This window comes from Phyllostomus discolor, chromosome 2 (assembly GCF_004126475.2).
Source record: "Phyllostomus discolor isolate MPI-MPIP mPhyDis1 chromosome 2, mPhyDis1.pri.v3, whole genome shotgun sequence".
In the NCBI taxonomy this organism is placed as follows: domain Eukaryota; kingdom Metazoa; phylum Chordata; class Mammalia; order Chiroptera; family Phyllostomidae; genus Phyllostomus; species Phyllostomus discolor.
The window spans coordinates 165,823,113-165,845,977 of NC_040904.2; the positions used below are offsets into that span (position 1 = coordinate 165,823,113).

The following is a 22,865-nucleotide window of genomic DNA, read 5'->3' on the forward strand; positions in this document are numbered from 1 at the left end:
CTCCCATATCAATGTTTCTCTCCCTCTCTCTTCCTCCCTTTCCCTCTCTCTAAAATCAATGAGCATGTCCTTGGGTGAGAATTAAAAAAATAAAAAAAAACAACCCGTTATATCAGTTACACTCATTCAACAACATAGCAGAATGTCTGTTTTTTCTATATTCTAACGCATACTATACGTCACCAGTTTTTCCAAACTTTGAAAATCTGATAGGGAAAAAAAAAACAAGAAAAAAAGATATCTCATTGTTAATTTAACATTTCTTTATTAGGACTATGGATGAATTTTTCTTTCCTTTGTTTACTGGCCATTTGTGTCTCTTTTTTAAATAGTCTATTCCTATCTCCTGTTTCCTTGCTGTATTTGATTAGTGTTCTTTTCCTTTAAAGATTTCTTTTTTTTTTCATATAGGGAGCAATTATAACAAGAGCTAACATTTATTAAATGCTTATTTTGTGCCAACCATACGACCATTTGTTTTACAGTTAATCCTCAAGACAACCCTATGAAACAGGATTTATAATTTCCATTTTACAGATGAGAAAGTGAGACACAAAGTTTCATTTGCCTCAAATCAAATAGCTAATAGTGGGGGGTCAATGGAAAATTAGCTCTTTGCTATCATACGTATTAAAAAGTTTTTCTCACTGGTAGCTTATCTTTGAAATACACTTTTATTTTCTGGCCAGTCATTATTACTAGGACTTTCGTCTTAGTGAAACGTTAACCACATTGGAAAACTCTTCAGGGTTTATATGTAAGAATCCATCAAGAAAAATATTAGACACTTTAATTTGCAAAATCAAGGCAATAGTTTTCTCCTTTTTCTTTAGGATTTTTAAAAAGATTTTATTTATTTATTTTTAGAGAGGGAAGGGAGGGAGAAAGAGAGAGAGAAACATCAATGTGCGGTTGCTGGGGGTCATGGCCTGCAACCCAGGCATGTACCCTGACTGGGAATTGAACCTGTGACATTTTGGTTCGCAGCCTGCACTCAATCCACTGAGTTACACCAGCCAGGGCTTGGATTTTTATTCTACTTTAACTATCATTAAATTTATACTGCAGATTTCAAAGTTCCTTCATTACTATGGACCTAGCCATTTAGTATTAAATCTGAGAATTCTGATTAGTCAGGTGTCCTTGCAGGAAAGGCAATATAACAAAATATTATCAGTATCTTCAAAGACTGCTTGAGGATCTTGTTTATAGTAAGTAACATACAATGAAAAATTCAGGTGTTAGAAATACATGTAGTCCAAGCATTTTTCCCCCAAGCACTTTTAAAATAAAAGAAATAGGGTAAGATTTAAATTAGTAAAATGTATATACACTAGAATTAGTCACCTGAAAGTAAACCTGGCAGTATATGCTTGAAGAGTTTATGAACATCTACTCCTATTAAGGTGACTTGGTCTTAACACCTGGCAGTAGGGCAAGACGGTAGCAGTAACAGTGACGATGATAGTAATAACAGATGGATATTTAGTAATTTATATTATACCATTTCAGGCTGTGTAAATACAAATGATGGTCAGCTCAGGAATTCTAAACATTTTTTCAGATACCACATCATTTATAAATATAACATTCTCCCACCAGCCACAACTATCACTACATAATTATATGCCCTGATTTTTTTAAAACAATATATATTTATTTTTATTTTTAGAGAGGGGAAGGGAGGAAGAAAGAGAGAAACATCAATGTGTAGTTGCCTCTCGTGTGGCCCCCATCGAGGACCTGGCCCACAACCCAGGCATGTGCCCTGACTGGGATTCGAACCTGTGATTCTTTGGTTTGCAGCCCGTGCTCAATCCACTGAGCTATGCCAGCCAGGGCCTGATTTTCAAATGGGCTGGTAGATAGATATGCCCTTCCATACTGAGAACCACTGGTTTAAATTGTAGAAAAAGGAAGCTTGAAGAATTAAAAATTTGCTATGGTCCTATAAGCCCTATCTAGTAAAAAGGGATATGGCCCATAAATTGGAGTTCTCTGTTCCCTAAGAGGTACCTGAGGCAGGTTAATCCCAAGTATAAAATATAGACAATTAATTATGCCTGTTCTGATTTCCAGGCTCACCAGGAAAACTTTCATTACTGCGTGGCTTCACATGCAGAGCTGCCTGCAGGAAAGCAATGTGGTAGTTACAGTAGAATATGAGCAATACTTATCAGGAGCTCTGTTTGTCCTCCGGATACACCCAAAACACCTAGAATGGTGCTGGACACATAGAAGGTTCTCAATAAATGCTTGTCTCACTGAAAGTTTGAATGACAGGAGCAATCTGCCCCTGTGACAGAACAGTTCTCCGTATTTTATTAGTAACCTCACATTCTGGTTTACACCAGTCTTTATGAACTCAGTTAACTTGAGTCTGTACTTGTGATATAGATCTATTGTCACTATGCTCTCTCAAAATTAAGTTTTTGGGCTTGTCAAAGCTCAAACTATGGAATATTCACCAGGGGAACTTTTGTGAGGCCTCCTATTTATTTATTTATTTATTTATCTATCTATCTATCTACCTATCTATTTATTTATCAGATAAACAGTTCTACTTCCTGTGTGCCAGGTACTTGTTTTAAGTATTTTATAAACATTAACTCACTTAGTTCTCACAACCATCCTATGAGTTAGATACTATAATTACTCTTTTTTAAAATATAAAGAAATCGGGGCACAAAGAGGTTAAGCAATTCACCCAAGGTGCTAGTGAGTGGCAGAGCTGGGATTTGAACTAGGGCAGTCTACGTTGAGAGTATATGCTTCCAACCCACTATATTATGCCATTTCCCAACCGGCCAGCTCATCTTGCCCTAGTGACACTCTCATCAAGTTTTCCTTGCAACACTTTAACATCACGTACCTCAAATGTATTTTTGGTCACACCAGCAAGCCCAAAGTACATCATGCCTCTTGTTCTGGAGCTGACACAGATTTCTCCAATCTCATCTGTTTTGCAGAGCTGGGGAGGTCCTTCGGGTCTCACAATGCACATCATCCCTGGTGAACAAAAAGTTCAGTTAAGACATAGAGATCCTGGAAAACCTTTGCTTCATCCTTGCAAACCCAGGAAAGTTTGGTCTTTACTAAGTGGCATCAAATAAGGATACCAAAAAAGAATGTTAAAAACAGACCTGAAACTACATAGGTATATCTAAAATTTCCATCTTATAACCCTGATGATAAATAATTTTTTAAATCTAGCACAAAAAAAATCCATACAACAGATGCAGACTGAAGCTTTTGAAGACACTGATATTAAAAAATGACTGCAAAGTCCAAAGAAACAGGTTAAGTTAATTGACCCCCGGGCAGATCCAGCTCCTCCCACATGGAAGCAGGGTGCTCTCTCTGCTGGCCCCACGGCTGGCAGCTGTGGCGAGGGCCAGATGACTTTACTGTCACTCGGTGCCTCACTTTCCATGTGAACAGCTGTAATTGGCATTCACAACGGAATCATACAATACTGCTGGAAGTAAGTGTGATTAGAATTACTCAACTGTTAAGGGGCTTTGAGAAGCTAAGTGACTAAGTACTAAATTTTAGATTCCTGATTTTGGATCCCGTATTTTTATCAGTCTCCACTATTGCTAATGACAAAGCTTTTTGGAAAAAATAAATAGTGCTCCTGAGAACTCACCACCAGGCATTACATGTCCTACATCCTGGACTGTTAGTGCTGAATTTTTATCTTCAGTATTGACCCGTATTACCCCATAGCTCAATCCATTCATTGAGAGAATGGCTCTTCCTGGCAAAGGGGCCCCTGGGACTCCAGGCCTGAAAACAAAATAAACTCATCAAATTTGGCAGATGAACTATCAAGAGAAAAATATGAGTATGTAGGAAAGCAAATTTCCTCTTGCTCTCTCTCTCTCACACACACACACACACACACACACACACTCTCTCCTCATTTTCTCTACCCAAAACATACCAAATTAACCAAAGTCACATGTACAAAACACGGTCAAGTTTCACTCCAGTGGAAAACGTACATTTTAATCAATTGTTAAGAATATATTGGTCTTGGGTATGCTATGTATGTACTTTGCATACTTAAGATACAGTCAAGAATAGCTTATTTCTAGTCTAAGATGCTGAGGAATCTGAAGACAAAACAACACAGAAAAATAACTAATTCACAAAAATGAGATGAGAATAATCATATTTTCAGTTTACCAGTTACTCTTAGTGCAAAAGAGGGAGAAATAAATAAGATGATGTGCAGTGCTTCACAAAGTCATTTCCACTTTTAGGCTTAAAAAGCAGAAAATTGGCTAACACCCCTGCCACTGATTGGAAAGTCGTGCACATTTGATCAAAGCTGTAACACGCGGCAAGAGCACTGACGTCCTGCACAATACCTGCGGATCGCCACAGTCATGGCTTCAGCAGAAGTGGCACAGGGACAGATGGCCTCAGGTTTCAGTCCATGGCTCTGGAACAGACTCAGGAAAGCATCACAGGATGACACAGACCCTAGGAGGAGTTGGAACAGATCAACTTGAAAACTGAAATTGTGATTTTCTTTACTGCAGGAAACTGGTAAAGAGCAGAAAGCCAATACATTTGTTTCTCATGAGAACTCTCATTGTACTGGGTTGGGCAATAAGTTCTTTTGGTTTTTTCTGTATGATGGTTCTAGTAGCACTTAGCTGTCTTTATCGTTATTCAAAACAATTGTTAGAATGTACTGTGACAGCTGTCATAGCAGCATGCATTTTAAAAAAACATCAAAATCGGTAAGTTTTTGTGTAGCCATTTTAATATTGAAGATGGGAGAAAACACACATTTTCAAATAAAAACATGTTTTATTATTTCAAGGTAAAAATAAAACTGAAACAAAAAAAAATTTGTGTAGTATATGGAGAAGGTGCTATGACTGATCAAAGGTATCAAAAGTGGTTTGTGAAGTTTCATGCTAGAGATTTCTCACTGGACGATACTTCAAGGCCAGGTAGACCAGCTGAAATTGATAGCAATCAAATAGAGACATTAATTGAGAACAGTCAATGTTATACCACATGGGACATAGCCAACGTACTCAAAATATCCAAATCAATAAAGTTATCGGTAAAACTGAAAAATGTACCTTTTGTTTTACAGGAAAAAACCATATGGACTTTCTGGCCAACCCAGTATATCACTAATCCCACCCAAATATTTTACTATGCCTGTAAGATGGTTGATACATTTCCAGGACAAATGAATTCTCATCCACCCAGAAAAGATCATGGACACTGTTTAAAGCTAAAACTTGGAATAAAGCTGCTCCTACCAAATTTCCCAATAAACAGCAGAGATGCAGAGATGCACTGTGGCCAGTTTGGAACTGAGAGCGCAACTCTCCCTGAAGTAACTATTTTGGCCAGTGTAGCACTAACACTATGGCTAGTTCTGCCTTCTTTGTGATATTCTCTGATTTGTTTCTTATTAAGGTCAATCCGATGGCTGTGTTTTATTATCCTAGGATGATTAAGGTGACTACTGACAACAATCCATTATGACAAAGAATGCAGTACCTGACGTTTTACCTGATTCTGCTATGTGGAAGCTCAGGATGCCTGTGCTTGTGGGGGCAAGGAGGGGACATAATAGATCTCTAAAAGCTTTTGCATATTTGATTTCCTGCTGGGGCAATCTACATAAAGTCCAGATACTTGGTTATATCAAGTCACCTTCTTACTCCTTTTAGTTATAGGACAGAAAAAGGATATACATGAGTGAGCAAGAAGGAGTGGTTCTAAAAGAGTATGGATCCAACGGATGATGAAGAGATAAAATGCGGTCCGTGTATAAAATGGAATATTACATGGCAATATAAAGGGATAGAGTGTGCACACATGCTACAATGTGGATGAACCTTGAAAACATTATGCTAAGTGAAAGGAGCCCATCACTAAAGACCTACATAGTATAATTGCATTTGCATAAAATGTCCAGAATAGGCAACTCTCTAAGACAAAAAGTAGAACAGCAGTTGCCTAGGAGTAGGGGCAGTGGGGGAGAAATGGGGAGTGACTACTACTGGGTACGGTGTTTCCTCCTGGGGTGATGACGTTCTAAACTGAGACTACGGTGATGGCTGCGTGGCTCTGTGAACACACTGAAACTGGTAAACTGTACACTTTAAATGGGTGAGTTTCACGGCATGTGAACTACACCTCAGGACAAATGTTAAGGAGAGAAGTCCCAGGCCCACACCCTAAAAGTACTCACAAGGATTAGCTCCATCAGTCACAATCAACATCCGGAGAGAACTCAAGCTCACATCTCTCTGGTCCCGATGTGCCATCATAGCCCAGTGCAAGTCTCGACATTTTACTAAAGCTACTTTGGCTACAATGTCAAAAGCAATAAAGTTAATACACACATACAGGCTAAGTTTGGTAGATATTTAATATACTATAATAAAAGCTTTTACTTATTTTAAGGATCATGATTTTCTCTTAGAGAAAATAAAAAAAGTTTCAAAGAAATTATGCCAGTTGCTTCGAGGAGGCAGCAACCACATGGACACACGCTGTTTTGCTCACTGCGACCTGTGGGCAGGCCGTACGTACATCTTCAAAGCCAAGGAAGCTCTGAATCCCCAAGCACTCAATAAACCTGGCTCAGGGTTCAAATTCAGGCAAATCCATCTCAGCTCCTAAGAAGGGACATCACGTGAGATGGAACTGACAACACACCCGGCTCCAGCAACTGAGCTCTGGCATTTGTCAGGCCACTGAGGCACAGAGCCATGTCTCCAGAAGAGCATCTGAAAATCCCTGGAATCTTAGTCCAAACAGCCACGATTAAAGCCTAGGTGCTGTGTGTAACTACCTTTGTGGGCATGTACTCTCTGGACCCAAGAGAGAGGGCAGGTCTTCATAACAGAGTAGGGCACGCTAATTGTATGCATCTTACTCATTATGTTCTGAAAAGCAAAGAAAGATAAAAACTAATCAATATTAAATACACACAGAGCATTTTAAAACTGATCTGATATCCTGTTAACATTTTCAATCATACATGTAATAAAGATTCAAATACATGCTCTCTGAAGAAAACCTGAAATATTAACTATAGGGTTGAAGTCTCCTTTGCTGTCTACCCTTAAACCCAGTCCCTTCCTCTCCTCCTCAGAGATTATCATTATTATGAATCTGGCATGCAGCCTTCCTTTTTCTATGTATTTACATATATATTTGTCCCCATAGAAACAGAACATATTGTTAACATAAAAGGCATCATACTATACATATATCTGCAATGTACTTTTTTCATTTAAATTATCTGAGAGAAAAATCTAAGCACATCAGCATGAGCTCTACACAATTCTTTTTGAACTGCAGCATATATCCCACAGGATGACTACACCACAGTGTATTCAGGCATTTCCCTATTATTGACATTCTTTTGCTATTACAATGTTTCAAGGAGCATTTATACTTCCCCTGGTATGTGTACAAGTGTTTCTTGAGGGTAAAGACAGTAAAGTGGTACTATGGAGCCATAAGGTATATGCTTTATAAATCTAACAGACACTGCCCCCAACCCCACTGAGTGTGTTCAGCACACCTGTGCTTCCCACACACCACAGAGGGTTAGGTGTTACGAATAAGAAATCAAAGTCTCCTTGTCACCTATAGGAGGGTCTGCCCAGACCTGCTGGGTATTTGAGGAGATAAAGCTCAGTGAGCTGAGAGGGTCATGCAATTTGGGGCCTGCTGCCACCCAAATGAATGAATATGCCCACGACCTCCTGCCCCCCAAAGATCCCAGTCTGGCAGAATAATTAAGTCTTGATATTTAGGCTGGTCATTTTTCTCACCATTGAAATGGCCCAAAGAAACCAAGATACCATTGTTAACTTCTTTTTTCTCCTTCCCCCAAGTTTCTAGCTATAGTGACAAACTTTTGGATTTTAGGGAAAGAATGGTGTTTATAACTAATTCTTCACACTTGTCCCTCTAATACCTTGCAAGGTTTTTTTTAACCTCTGATAAAAAACAAAATGGGGAAGACTTCAGAAAGGAGCTAGGATGTATGTACATTCAGGGAATAGGCTCTTCCTAATTTGGGGGTTCCTGAGTGAGCAGGGATCCTCCTCCTCTCCCCCCCGTGTTTCATTTCATTCTACTCTTTCTCAGACTCCTGCAATGTGTGAGGAAATTCAACAAGATACTCCCAAGTCCTCTGCAATGCTAGGATCCTGTATTTCTTCTCTCTTCCCTCCTAATCACCTAAGCTACATATGGTAGCTTTTCCTACTTGAAATGTCCTCTCTCTACTTCAAACACAAAAATATCTCTATATGGCTAAATCTTACCCTTTTTTGAGAGAGAGAGAGACAGAGAGAGAGAGAGAGAGAGAGAGAGAGAGCGCGAGCGCGCGCATCACTGTGAAAAAGAAGTATCAATTGGTTGCCTCCTGTATGCGCCCCAAACAGGGATCAAACTAACCTAGGCATGTGCCCTGACTGAGAATTGAACCTGCAACCTTTTGGTACACAGGATGACTCTCTAAACAACTGAGCCACATGGCCAGGACATTACCCATTTTTCAAAATCCAACCCAATGCCACCTCTTCCATAAATAGGGCCTTGATACTAGAGCTGGGAGGAACTCAACTTTCTCTAACCCTCATAGCAAGTTCCTGTTCCTTGACTGTGAAAAGCAGCCCGACCTACCCTACTACTCTCTTCTTTAACTGCAGCATGCAGTTGACTATCCAGCACATTTTGTCCAATGGAAAAGTTACATATTATTACCCATGGTTGTCAAGTTCTAAATATATTTCTGTAGTCCTTTCTTCAGAAAGGAGATGAGATTCATCTCAAACATATTTTTTTAAATCACAAATAAATACACAGCCATTTGTAGATTCTTTTAGGCTTTGAGCCATCACAGCAGATGCTTTAAAATTATAGATCCTTGGAAAGAAGGGTAACAGACTAGTCAAAGAACATGTATGAAAGAGCATGAGCGGTGTGGGGAACTGTACTGTGGGAGTTGGGGGGTGCTGGGTGGAGGAGGGCAAAGGGGGAAAATTGGGACAGTTGTAATATAATAACAAAAAAATTTTAAAAATAAACAAAAAATATATAGATCCTAAATTTTCCTATACACTGTTATGTGAGGAGTATGCCCAACCACACAGTGAAGAAAAAACAAAATTACATTCTTTTAGAAAAATTACCATTTTTATTATAAAATAAAATTCTTCTGGGAAATATTATTGATCTTTTGGGGGCTTAAATTTCAAACAAGCACAGAGCGATGATCTGGTTACACAGCAGCATAGTGACCTGAATCAAAAGATTTACACTCAAGGCCTTAATTCTGAATAGCTTACCGCAAACATGCCATGCCACAGCCCAGCATCCTTCTTAAAGTCTAAAACATTTACTACAGTTTCTCCTAAAAGAGAAAAAACAGGGAAAAATAAGGAAATCATCTTTAGTCTTAGGTAGCAAAATCATGCTACTTGCCTCTGTTAAAGAGCTGATTTGGTAGTTTTAAAAAGGTCACTAAAAGCTCTGGGTCTTCTGATTACTTGAGGGCCCCCTCACATGGGCTGGGGGACTGATCATAGAGTGACATGGCCACAGAAGAGACAATGAGTCCCAAACTCCTTATGATTTAGATACTATCTTCTGAGAGGTAATACTTTTTCCCTAATTATTTGGAAGTTCCACACTCATGTAAAAATTGCAATTCCTAGAGGAAAAAAATGTTGGTATGTATTATATCTACACACACACATACACACAATTCTAAGCACACTACAGAATACATTTTTGTGTTTAGATCTGTGCTTTTTGGAAGCTGAATTTCTTTGACTGTAACTCCAAAGGTGCAGCTGGTGGCAGCTCTGCACACACGGGAAGACAGAGCTACCAGACAGTCTGCAGCTAATAATAAACACATGGTTTTAATTAGTTCTGTTTCTGCACTCTAGAAATCATACTTCACATACTTGGTTTGCCTAGTATTTTAGTTCTTTTAAATTGCAGCATATTTGTGAAGAAGAAGAAAGCAAAAGCAAGCCAAGAATGTGTCTTAAAATATTTCACTCTGGGAAGTAAAAAACAAAGACAAAACATTTCCCTCTGAATTCGGGCATTAACTGGAACCCAGTCACCGAGCACCCTGCGTGGAGTCACACAATGCGAAGCTCACAGTGAGGGCGGTTATGGGGAGAACGAAATCTGACCTTCAGAGTAATTGCAGGCCTGGGACAGTGCTTGGCAGTGGGACAACATTGCAAGGCGGGACACTGTAACTCCCATCACACTCCCTTCTTTGCTTGTTTTATACTAGAAAAAAAAACACACACACACAAGAAACACAATAAAATGGATTATTTCAAATGATAAAACTAGAGCCCTAAAACAAAAAGATAAAGTGATGATGATGAGCTCAGTTTAACAAGAATATGTGAGGCTGTGCCCTTGGGCCTCCAACTCCAATTCCCCAAAGACAGGACTAGGGACTGACAAACCTCAACAAAAGTATGTGTGAAAAACTTAAAAGTTTAATTGGTCATCAGTGTGAAGCGGCTGTTTGAGAAGTAAAACAAACAAGAAGCCTGAGCTGTATCTGCAGAAGCGCAGTACCAAGCGCAGGGCACACACGGCACTGCTGGGGTGACAGTGCAGGAGTCCCGGTCTGTCAGGAGCGCCCAGTTTGGGCGGCAGAGACCTAGAAATGGCCTGTTCACTCCTAAAAAAATCAATCAACTATACTTTTGCTTTTACATCAGTGCTCCATTTAAGCTGCTTTTTGTTTGTTTGTTTTACCAAGATCAGCAACTTTTTGATTGTTAAATAAAAGGGCATAATGTATAATTTATCAGAACTTTTGTAACATTTGACATTTCCTTGGCATTTGTGATACTTCTCTTTCCTATGCATACTCTCTTGCTCTCTCCCCTCCATTTTCTGTGACCATCCCTTAAATGTTGGCATTCCCTGAAAGTTCTCTCCTCATTTCACTTTATTCAGTGTACCATATCCCCTATGACTCCCAATTCTCCTGACCTCTCTCCAGAGATCCAGATGCACAGAGTCAATTTTTCCCTTGAATAACCCAGTCCTGTGAAACTCAGTGGATCCAACACTGCATTCCTTACCCCCACCCCTCACCCAGGAAAACTCCTCTTGCTATATTTTCTACCTTAGTAAAGGAGACCACCATCTATCCAGATGCCCAAGGCAGAAACTTGAGTCTGTCTCGCCTCACCGGTATCCAGAGTCAGTCACTAAGTCGTAGTCCTGTGACTCCTGCTTCCTTGCTGTCTCTCAACCACTGATACATCCACATTTCTCTGCCCCATCACCACGACCTTGAGCTCACCTAGGTAACTGTAAAAGCTGGTCTCCCTGTTTCCCTTCTTAATACAACCCAACCACATAAATCTTTTAACAAATTTATTCTTACCACTTTGCTGCTGACAACCCTTTAATAGCTCCCTATTACCCACAGAATAATGTAAACTCACAGCAATGTACCATGGATAATAAGAGGGTCTCAAGTAAAAACTGCCGTTTAGTTCAGAATAGAACAAGCCTAGAAATGTACAGGGTGGTAGTTCTGCTGGGGCTAGAGAGCTAAGCAGGGCCCTTTACCTGCTAGGAAGAACCAATAAAGAAGGTGTAAAAGCACTGGTCAGTGAGGCAGGAGAACTGAGAAAGTGTCAGGAAAGCCAGTGAGCAGGTGTAAGGAGAACAGTGATGAACCACTGAATCACTGAGAGATGGCAGGGATTAGGAGTTGATCACTAAATGTGGTATTTTAATTGCCTGCTTACTTATCTGCCGGTTAAACATACCCAGATCTCTTCTACCTTTAAAAACAACTGTCCTTGTATCCAACGTTACCACGTCGTCTCTCAAAGCTACCGTCCACTCTCTTCCTTTTTATAGCCAGTTATTACCATACAGTTCAAGGTTAGGTGGATTTTCCCCAAAAACCTTTTTTTTAAATTATTGATTTGTTTATTCATTAATTTAGCAAACAGTTGGTGAGCATTTATAGATAAAAAAAGTAGTCAAAAGCGTAGCTTTCAGTGTGAAACAGATGTGAGTCTGAGTCCCAGCTCTGCCATTTTTGAGTCATCTGACCTTTGGTTGGTTACTCAAGTTTGTTAAATCTTAGTCTCCTTATGTGTAAAGCAGGTTTAATACTAGCTCCCACCTGAGAGAGAGGGCACTTGACAGGGCTGATTGAAATAATGTATTTCAAGCGCTTAGCCCTGGCTAGTGTGGCTCAGTGGATTGAGTACCAGTCTGAAAACCAAAGGGTCACTGGCTCGAATCCCAGTTACAGCACGTGCCTGGGTTGCAGGCCAGAGGTCCAGCAGGGGGCAAGTGGGAGGTAGCCACACATTAATGTTTCTCTCCTTCTCTCCCTCCCTTCCCTTCTCTAAAAATAAATAAAATCTTTTAAAAAAAATAAATAAAGCACTTAACCTGGTGTCTGGTATGCAATAAGGCTTAATAATCCCTCAAGTGGAACATAATATCAATCAATCAAGTTCCTATACTAATCTTCAACACCATTTGTTTCTTCCTGCTCTTTATTGTTTATCTGTTAAATTTGTTCTCTTGAAGCACAGCTATTTTTCCTCATCATTTCTCCAGTCTCTTGCACCCCACACCATAGTCCCCAAGCAGCAGAAAAGTAACTGGGCCAGTTTCTCTGTCTGTATATCATTTCTTAAACTTTCGTACTTCTCCAAGTCTTTCTCTTGAATGTGTATGTTAAAAATAATCAGAATAGAAAGCCAATATAAGACGTTTTACAAGCCAAAGGATGGAAATCTAACAAACTAGGAGAATCTTCTAACATTAAAACTGCAAAAAGTTAGTTTTCAATTTTGTACGACAGCAAAAAAAACAAAACAAAACAAAAAAATATGTTTTGTAAGATAGCATCCGAAGCCAAAGAAAAAGCCAGAATATATGTTCTAGTCTCAGGACCTACCTCGATGTATGCTGGTTCACTGCCAGCAGGTGAGATGTGGGGCTGCCAGTCTTTCGGAGGCTTAGAAAGGTACTTGGAATCAGTTACAACCCACTTGAGTCGGGGCCAACCTAAATCAAACCCAAAATAAAAATTGAATTGCCTAAGCCATAAGGGAAGGAATTCACATCGAACTAGTCATTTTAAACATCAACAGAACAAATGGAGGTCATTTTATAATTAGTAAAATACTTTTCAGTGATAAATTGCATTGTTTTTAGTGTTAAATCATTAGACATTTATACCTTCTTTCACAAGTACAATTGTTCCACATGCTAATTCCAGACCTTGACATTACCTCAACAACTGGGAGGTCCATTTGGCAGTGGAAGTCCACTGAGGTTAGTGGTCTATCCTCTGTCTCTACATGTAGCATTTAGCTTTAATGAACAGAGTGGTAGCTTTTTCCAACCATCAGCATAAAGGATAAGGGTGTGGGCTGTGGAATCAGACAGATTTGGGTTCAAATCGCTGCTCTGCCATTTATTAGCTGTGACTTTGGGCAAGTTACTTAACCTCTCTGTGTCTCAGTTTCCTCACCTGTAAAATGGGGATAATAATGGTACCTACTTCATAAGATTATGAGAATAAGAAAATATATTTTAAGTACTTAACTATTATTAAATTCAAACACTAATTAAAGCACTCTGCTTTAACTTTTAACTGATAATTCAGGTACAAATATTACTAACCTTTAAACTGTACAATCTCTCCATTCTGTGTTTTTGGCAGCCCTTTTAGACAAACTTCACTGGTGAGAGCTAAGGCAATACCACAGCTTCCTAGCAAGAAGCCAATCTGCTGCCCTCCAGCATCCTACAGAGAAGAGATAACAAGCACCGTGGGGTAGTGAACTCGAGCCCACCCATGCCCCAAATCTAACACTCAGTAATGCTCTGGCACTTGTGTGATAACATTCATGGAACCCCACTGAGGACTGGCCTCTGTCAAAATCTAGTGACAATATGTTCTTCCAAATATTTTCTACCGTAAAATGATTTCCTGAGGGCAAATAAAACGTTTTATTAATCTGACATTGCTAATGATGAATTCTACTAGCCAAATGTGACCATTTTTCTCAAAGGTCGACAATGCTCCTCTTTTTGATTAAATTCAAGCAAGTAAAATAAATGCTTAACATGGTTAAGTTGTTTTGACCTAGCCACACCCTCAAATCCAAAAGCAAAGCAAGTCAGGTCAGAATAAAATAAACAGTGTGAATGAACATTAAATGTCCACATTTATGATGAAAGTGAATGAATGGTTATACCCAAATACATATACTCATTATCATTATATTTTAGAAGAAGTAGATTTGAACCTCACAACAACAGCAAACAAAAGACAGAGTCTAAAGAGCTCCATTAAAATGTCATCTTAAAAGTATCATTATGAAACCACACAACAATGTCAACTTAACAAAGGAACAACCCTATGATTTCCAGATCAATCTAAAGATATTATATTCCATAGACTAGAGTTTCAGGGATGTTATTTTATCTTTTATTCCTTTAAGGAAGTAATTTTTGAGAAAAAAATAATTTTTTTATTTGTAAATCCACAGTCTCCACCATATTTGTCTTTATCATCAACTCTTAATAATAAGCAGTATGAAAAAATTAAGGTCAAACAGCTCATGGAAAAATTATTCAGTTAAACTTGAAAATTTGCTATACACACTTCATTTGAGTAGGGCTGATGTGTGACCACAGTAAAATCCTGTACCCCAAAGCAGTAACAGGCCATCACTGCATCACCCTGGACTTAATGGAAATCCTAAAAGGAAGATACAATTAAACCAAACCCCTTTACAAAAGACCTTACCTATTATAAATGTAAATTATCTGTAGTCCCTGAAGCAAGGGTGGTGCTCTTTAAAAGTGGTAATTGTTGAAAAGTCAAGTATGCCCCCATGACTTTTAAGTCATATATAATACTATAAATATTCTCTCTGTTGAAAACATGTTATTTGCATGAAAGTTATAAATATTAGTAAATAACTTTTCTACAGCTTTCATGTTTTTAGCAAGAGAAGCTGAGTACTTAAGAAAGCAGAATGTTTCTAATGTAGTGACAAAGACAACTGAAGCAAAAACCCAATGCCCGCCACGTCAAAACAGGCCACATTCTCCTTAAAGTCAGCAGGGTTACCTTTCTGGTAAGAGGTACCTCTATAGGCACTGGAATCACTTCTGCCAGGAGACAGCCGTAGAAAGCCACCATGAACATGACTGGATCATTGTTGGGATAAACCAGGGCTACCTAAAATGCACGACGATGCTTAATAACAAGGGAATAAAAACAGACTAACACTTTCAATGTCACTCTGTAAGATATACATTTATATACAAAACGTCTATCATGAATAAAACAAATCAAAGTATTTAATAGTCTAAAGGAAGTTAAGTTATTGAGAAGGCTGCACACAAATCTACAAAGACCTCTTGTCTTTCCTGTGATTACGGGAGACATTTTGGGAACTGGAATACAATTCATCATCATCTGAAGAATTTTTCACTTAATTCTATTAGTGATTTAGTAGTAAACACTTCACCTTGAGTAATAAGTTAATTACCTATGAAACCTAAGGCAATTTACTTTGGTTCGGGGCTGCAGCAACAAAATAAATGTAATGGATCACTCTAGATACAGCAGCACATTAAAGAATAAGCCTTATTCTCCGACAGACAACCTACAAGGGTTGAGTGACTCAGTTACCACCTTAGAGTCTAAGATTTCTTACTCTTTATCAAGTTCATTGTATTAATCCTTACTGAACCAACAATGCACATATTCTAGCATGAAAGTCATCTGGTAATAGGTATAAGTAATACTGGCAAAAATCACTACGGACATGAAGTTAATATTAACTTACAAAAGACAAACAGTAAAACTTCTATATGTTCAAACCCGTGATCTCACCTGTAATATTTCACAGGGATGACTGACTCTTCCTAATCTACTCAAAACACTTTCATTGTGGAGTTTAGTTGCTTGGCTTGGATATTTATAAATTGCCATCTGAAACTTAATTATGTCACTGGACTCTTGCTTTCCCTTCTTTTGCTTTCAAACTCTCTAAACTTACTCCCAAGGTAAGTTCAATGCTATTTTTCTTATTTTTAAATTTCATTGTTTTATTTTTTTGATAAATTCAATTCTGAACCTTTGAGAGTTCTAAAGAAAATACAAACTCCACCAGACATTTAAACTGCCCATTTCCTCTCTGCACACAAACGTCAGTACTGCTGGGAAGACACAGAAGCATTTCCTCGGAGTGCGGTGAGGACTAGGGACACTCACGGCTGCACTGTGAACGGAACCCACCCTTCAGCTGTCCTTTGCTACAACGCAAACAAATTTTTAAAGGGGATTCTGCCATCATGAGCCTCCAAAAAGCAAGTCTGTTGTATAGCTGGTGTTTCATTCTATAAATTCAAAATGAAAAGTAATATTTGATAGTAAGAAGTAACCATATTTAGAAAGTTATTAATAGGGACCCTGGCCAGGTAGCTCAGTTTGTTAGAGCATCACCCCAATACGCCAAGGTCACAGGCTCGATCCCCAGTCAGAGTATGTACAAGAATCAATGAAATGCATAGATAAGTGGAAAAACAAACTGATGTCACTCTTTCTCTAAAATCAATAAAAAATAGTTATTAATAGGAAAAAACCTTAGAAAATTAAAAAAATTAAAGTCACCTCCAATTAAAGATAAAAATTAAATGACATCAATTTGTTTCCTCATGGAAGTAGTGTGAATCTCCCTCCCTTTCTACATAAAACCACAAAAAATGTTTTAAAACATTTTATGGGACATCTTTTAAAGATAGAAAATCAAAGTAAACTTTATTGCTATTTTTGTTATCTGAATATTGAAATATTTACTTCAAGAAAAACAGGTTTCCCTACTTTTTATTAGCACCTCAATAGATTACGGACTCAGCAGCTACAGAAAGGGACACCCAAATTTCTTTCTATTGCTGAATGCAAGAATTATCACTTGGTATTGGACCAACTTGGATTGGAACCAACTCATTTTCATTTTCTAAGAATTAAAAATTATAGAAATTGTCCTGTTGTACATTAAAACCCCAGAATGCACATGTTAGAAAGCAGCAGAACATCACCTCCCTAAAACCAAAAGTCCAATTACCCTGTCTCCAGGTTTTAACACAGGTTCATTTTTGGTCCCCAGTTTATTAAGCAGTGTGTAGGCCAATTTTAAACTTCTGCTCCACAACTTTCCTGGAGAAAGAAAAGAAAACAATCATATAGAAAACACTGGCCCAGCCCAGCAAGAGGGCATTCCGTCCCCAAGCACATTTACCTAATACGAGAATGGCTACTTCCAAATGACACATCCGACAAGCACTGCCCCCAACAGACAGAGTCCCTCCCCCACAAAAATGCTCTATATTCACTCTAGTTTACGGAAATCAGTGCTGCTGCCAAACAAAAGGAAAACATCACCAGAAGTTCGTCCTGGTTTGGATAAGTTTTCAAATTCTTTTCTGAAGTAAACTAAGTATCTTTAGAAATGGTTTGATGTGAGCTAATAACATTTAAAGGGAAGGAAAAAATTGTTTCTCATAAGACTGAAAATCAGAAGACTATATCATTTTAAGTTTTTTCTGAAGAACCATTTATATATATAGTATTAGATACTTAAAGTAACTGCAAAGCAAAAGTGTTACTTAAATAATTAAGCATTCCATACCACTGTTATTTCAGTAAAATCAGACAATAAAATGGAAATTAACTATGTGAAACATGGATATATTCAAAGATGTTACATAAACATGTAGAGGTGAGGCTAGCTGACTACTTTCGTTGAAGGACAACTTCTGAAATGAATGCCAAAAACTACGCAGGGGCAGAAGCCTCTTCTTACTCTGTTCATGCTGCTTCCCTTCAACCACTCCTAGAAATTCTTATTTTAGATTATGAAACGAGTAAGAGAAATCGTGTTATTTTCAGTAGATACGTTAACGTTACATAGAACACATTCAGAGGGGCACCTAAGGTTTAAACTGTCAATTTGCACAATTTTTTAAATAAAAACAATTTTCCCTCTAAAATTATTCTGTATCTAGGTCTATGGACAATGCACTCCACCTGTGAAGGGAAACAGGAGTCCGTGAACAGACTAGTACAAATCTCACAGCCCAGGTTAAATCCATTCTTCTTGTTATTTAACAAAAGTTATTTTTAAAGAATTCACAAAAGAAAAATAAGTTACTTTAGAAAGTATTTACAAAAAAGTAAAATTAAAACATTGGCTAAGATGCAAAATTAAATGGAAAAGCACAGATTTTTTGTTTATTATAAAATTCTGTGCCTGTAATAAGAGGACAAAGTAAATGACAAAGATCCAAAGAGTAGTCAAATTCAATTTTTGGATAAAACTATACAGTTTTTACCATTAATCCTGCCCAAAGGTCTTCCTAAAATCCTCTCCTAATGTTAAACATCAGTGGATATACAAAGTCTCTCTCTCCTTTTTGCTCTTTTAAATATAAGCCGGCTTGCAAATGTCACATTAGTAAATGAAAATATTCAGCAATAGCTGTGCTTAGATCTTAGGATCCTATGAAAATAAAAGACCTACTGAAACACAGTGACTAGTAAGTGCTAAATACCAAGATAAAAACACCACCCACGATAATCTGAAGAATTATTAAAAGAAAAGGGAGGAGCTGGAACCTGGAAGACTCACCGTACGTGAGAGTGTACACCGGCTTCCCGGTCACGTCCAGTGCCGTCAGACAGGGGCACTTCGCCTGAGTGGTGCCCCAGCGCTGCAGGGCAGACTCGAGAGCAGGCGGCCAGTTACAGATGACTCCTAAGGGCTCTCCCTTCACAGGGGTCATCTGCCGTCCCTCAGGCTTGGGCTGGTTGGGGTCTGGCTGAGGTACTGAAACACACAAACAAAACATGCCACTAAATTATAAATTGTAAGATCTAAATAAGATGAAAATAAGATCTGAAGTAAGGACAAATACCAACTCAACCAACCCAACTCAGGTCACTAGTCCCAAACACATTTCCCTTTCCCTTCACTCTGAGGAAAGAACGGACATCACTAGAAGTGGTAATCCATAAACTGGGGCTTAATTCATTTCCCCACATAATTGTGAAATTGTATTTTATGCAACAAGCAAATTCTGACCCTGACAAAGCAAATCACTGAACATAAAGAAAAACACGAAGTATTAATTTCCTTTTAGCAATTTCACAATTTTTAGTGAACTTTTTTTTAAATCTTTAGTTTGTATCCAATATCAGACAGTCAACTTCCATTTCACCAGGTTGTGTTCAGTGAAAGAGCACTGACTGTGAGTCAGGAAACCTTAGGCAAATTGAGTTACCCAGAGTCTTGTTTTTCCTCATCTGTAAAATGGGAACAGTAACAATTATACCACAGGGTCAGTATTAGAGTCCAACCAGTAAGGGGCACAAATGTTCCCTCTATGTCTCTGTACCCTGCGCATATCCCATATGGCCAATCCCTTTGCCTCCTGATGAACTCGTACTCATCTCTCAGAATGCAGCTCAACCAGCACATTCCCTGGGAAGCCACCTCTGGCCGCGCCCTCCTCAGCGCTCCCACACTATGTGGCAGTCCATCTTATTAATGCACTGAGGATCCTTCAGGGCTTCTGTTACCGTGCACGTTTTTCTCCCCCTTAGCTTTTTGATAGAAGGAATGGTTCTTATTCCTCTTATTGCCTATAGTGTCTAATACAAAAGGGTTGCTCAATCAATTCTGACTAAATTGAACTGAATTTGGGGGAGATAAAAAACCTCTAGATTATTAACATAATCATTCCAGAAACTGGAAGTGAATAATGTTTCATATTCCTTCATACAGAAAAAATTAAAGTTCTCTTAATTTTTCTGCAATAAACAAGTATTAGTCAAATAATAAAAGGCAAAAAGCCCTACATTTTCGCAGCAGGAAAGGTAATTTACACATGGAGCAAAAAAGTCAAATATTTACTGAGTGCCAATTATGTACACAGGATGTGATAAACAGTGAGAAAGTAAGTACTGCTTACAAACATGTCATTCTTTGACAAAGATTCATTCTTCCTAGTAATGCTACTGCAAGGAAGAGTCTAGGGATACCTAGAGCACATCAGGGGACGCACACACACAGCGCTAAGTGAACGTGAGCAGTGCATGACGGATACGCAGAGAGGGCAGACAGAAGAGGGCCACATCACCCAGCTTAACAGGGTGGGGCCCGCCACCCTGAAGAGGTAATGCCTGAGCTGAGTCTTAAACGTAAGAATTAGCCAAGTGAATTCAAGGTGAGAGAAGCAGCATAGAAGGGACAATGGACAGAATGAGCAACACGTATTAATTAGACGGGCAACTGAAATGTGAAGTAATATTTTATAACTCAATTTAATGACAGATTTGAGAAGCTCATTAAATGTCTTGACTCACTTTTCTACTGACATAAAACTAATGAAAGAGTTTCACTTCCCAAATCACTGCCCTAGGTAAATAACATTTCAGCTGCCCTACTTGGTATACTTCCAGACCCTAAACCACCAAATCGAGTGGAAAAAATGAACATGGGTGATTCTAAATAAATGGTTTTGGCTCTACAAACAGACTGTATATATGGTAGGCACAGTCTTCTGGTCATAAAAGTCTATTTATTATTGTTATCCACTAAGCCTCAATGCAGACCCTGGGGCACAGTCTTTCAGGCTTCCGAAGATATTGGATAATCTACTTTCCAATCTTATTCAAACAAGATTACCTATTTTGTAACTGTTGCCTGTTTATAATTAGTGACAAGCTGCTATTCTGCCAATGAAAATTGTTCCAGTATGATTCCTATTAAATCCTGATCCTCATTTGCCCGGTCAACACACAGTGCTAAAAAGACTGCTGACACCATTACTGGCATGAGCACCTTGAGCATCAGTGCAGCAAGGAAGATCCCCTTAGCTCAGGGAGTTCAGCAACTCCTACAGAAACAAAAATTCACCTTCATCTAATGCGTCAGGTTGCCAGTTGCTTCCTGCTACATAAAGTGGGTTAAGACTGGATCTAGTCTAAGTCTACTCATGTGCCTAGTTCCAGTAACAGGTCAAAGCCTACTAATAGTTTCAGGATGTAAAAATGGAGTACAAAGCTATCAAGGGTTAGTTCTTTTGACAAAAGCTTTCGTTAGGTAGATGTATTCAATACCTGGCTTCAGTGATCATCAAATGGTCACCATTGTTTCATCTATGTCCCCACATTACTCCCCTCCCAATCCTTCCTAGACATATGATTTCATCCATACATTTTTTAAATTACTGAATGAATACATCACTATCACCACTTCCTCTATGAAACCTTCCCTAACCACACAGATGGAATTGATTTCTTCCCTTCCCCAACTATATTAGTTGATGCATATTTATTGGATAACCTCAGTTTTCACATGCATACTTTTTGCACTGGTCTAAATTATAAACATGAAGGAAGAAGTGACTGTATTGAACTTTTTTCACTATCTACCACCTTATCTTATAGAAAGCAGACACACACACACACACACGTGTTGACTGGTCAACTTAACAAAAGGTCTAAGTTATATCAAAAAAGATTGGACAAACTTTTGAGGTTGCATATGACTTCAGTATTCTAGGATAATGCCAAATATGAATAATTTCTAAAATTATATATTTAGGAAAGTTCCAAATTTCAAAGAGTGTATTTCCAAGGACAGTTCAATGCTCCATAGTTATCTCTTTGCTTTTCTCTCCCTCTCTTCCCCTCCCTCTTTATCTTTCATCAGAGATCTAAAATAGAAATGATCCTTAGGGAAAAAGAATGGGGAACTCTGAACTCTTTCAACCAAAAACAGGGCCTTGCTCATCCTTAAATGCTATAGTACCTGACCTGTGTAATTGTGTAAAAATTGTTTACAGAATGTATGTTTTTGGTACTATTACTACTACCTTCCACAATTTCTTCAGAGTCATCCACAAAAAATTCTTTTAAAGGAGGCCTTTTGGGTCGTTTCAGAGTGTTGAGAAGCTGTTGGATTTTTGTGGATACTCTGCTATTGACAGGAACACCTATAAGGGAAAAACAGTAAGTTAAAATTAACTTATTTTGGGGGTATTTTAGTTTATCAGTGCTCTTAGAAACTTTTATTTCTAATGATTGGCCTTTGCCCACAGTCTCATCCTGTTTCAATTGAGACAAATAGGTACAAATATGTCCATGACAAGAGTTTGACAATGGAGAACAAATATAGTGCTATTATTAAATATATTGCTTAAAGATGTCATGGACTCTTCCTTTTATAGCATTCTTTTAGTATTCTACAGTTTTTTGTTCATATATCTTTTGAAAGTACAGACTGAGTCTGAACAGTGTCAGTGCCGCCACAGTGCAGGCTGCTGAAAAGAAGGCGTTCAAGATGACGTGTGTTACTGGATTTCTACCAAAGAGAACTCCCTACCATCAGCTGTATCCATAAGGCTGGACCTGTTGGATCCTTTGTGCATGCCTTTTACTATCCCCGAGGGGGGCAGGTCAATATTTGCTGGGCGTATTGAGGAAGATGATGATGAAGAAGAGGTAGTTGTAGTGACATCAGGGGGAGCAGAGAAATTCTCTAAGGGGAGAAAACAAAATTTAGAATTATATTGCATTTGCAGTAAACATAAGAATTTTTATTTTTGCTTTTTAACATGGATGAAAATTATGTAAAACAGGGCATAAGCTTTTATAAAACAAACTTTCAAATCAAATTCTACTAGCAAGCTATAATGACAGAGCAAAAGGTAAAGCTAGGGCTTATGAGCTTTCCAAAATTATTTTT

The 22,865-nt window shown here is 38.4% G+C and overlaps 1 protein-coding gene across 3 annotated transcripts in view; it reads right to left on the bottom strand.

Moving 5' to 3' along the window:
• DIP2B (disco interacting protein 2 homolog B) overlaps nt 1-22,865 on the bottom strand; it is a 221,688-nt gene that overhangs the window by 43,309 nt on the left and 155,514 nt on the right. For 2 of the 3 annotated variants that reach the window (XM_028533424.2, XM_036019035.1), the window contains 14 exons: nt 22,503-22,658; nt 21,994-22,113; nt 18,744-18,941; nt 17,181-17,272; nt 15,176-15,286; nt 13,717-13,840; nt 12,986-13,095; nt 10,215-10,317; nt 9,354-9,418; nt 6,839-6,932; nt 6,233-6,352; nt 4,377-4,491; nt 3,650-3,789; nt 2,873-3,009 (listed from right to left, as the gene is read on the bottom strand). In XM_028533424.2, the coding sequence (XP_028389225.1) occupies nt 2,873-3,009; nt 3,650-3,789; nt 4,377-4,491; nt 6,233-6,352; nt 6,839-6,932; nt 9,354-9,418; nt 10,215-10,317; nt 12,986-13,095; nt 13,717-13,840; nt 15,176-15,286; nt 17,181-17,272; nt 18,744-18,941; nt 21,994-22,113; nt 22,503-22,658 (1,685 nt within the window). The remainder of the gene's footprint in view (nt 1-2,872; nt 3,010-3,649; nt 3,790-4,376; nt 4,492-6,232; nt 6,353-6,838; nt 6,933-9,353; nt 9,419-10,214; nt 10,318-12,985; nt 13,096-13,716; nt 13,841-15,175; nt 15,287-17,180; nt 17,273-18,743; nt 18,942-21,993; nt 22,114-22,502; nt 22,659-22,865) is intronic. The other variant, XM_036019034.1, reaches the window with a different exon arrangement.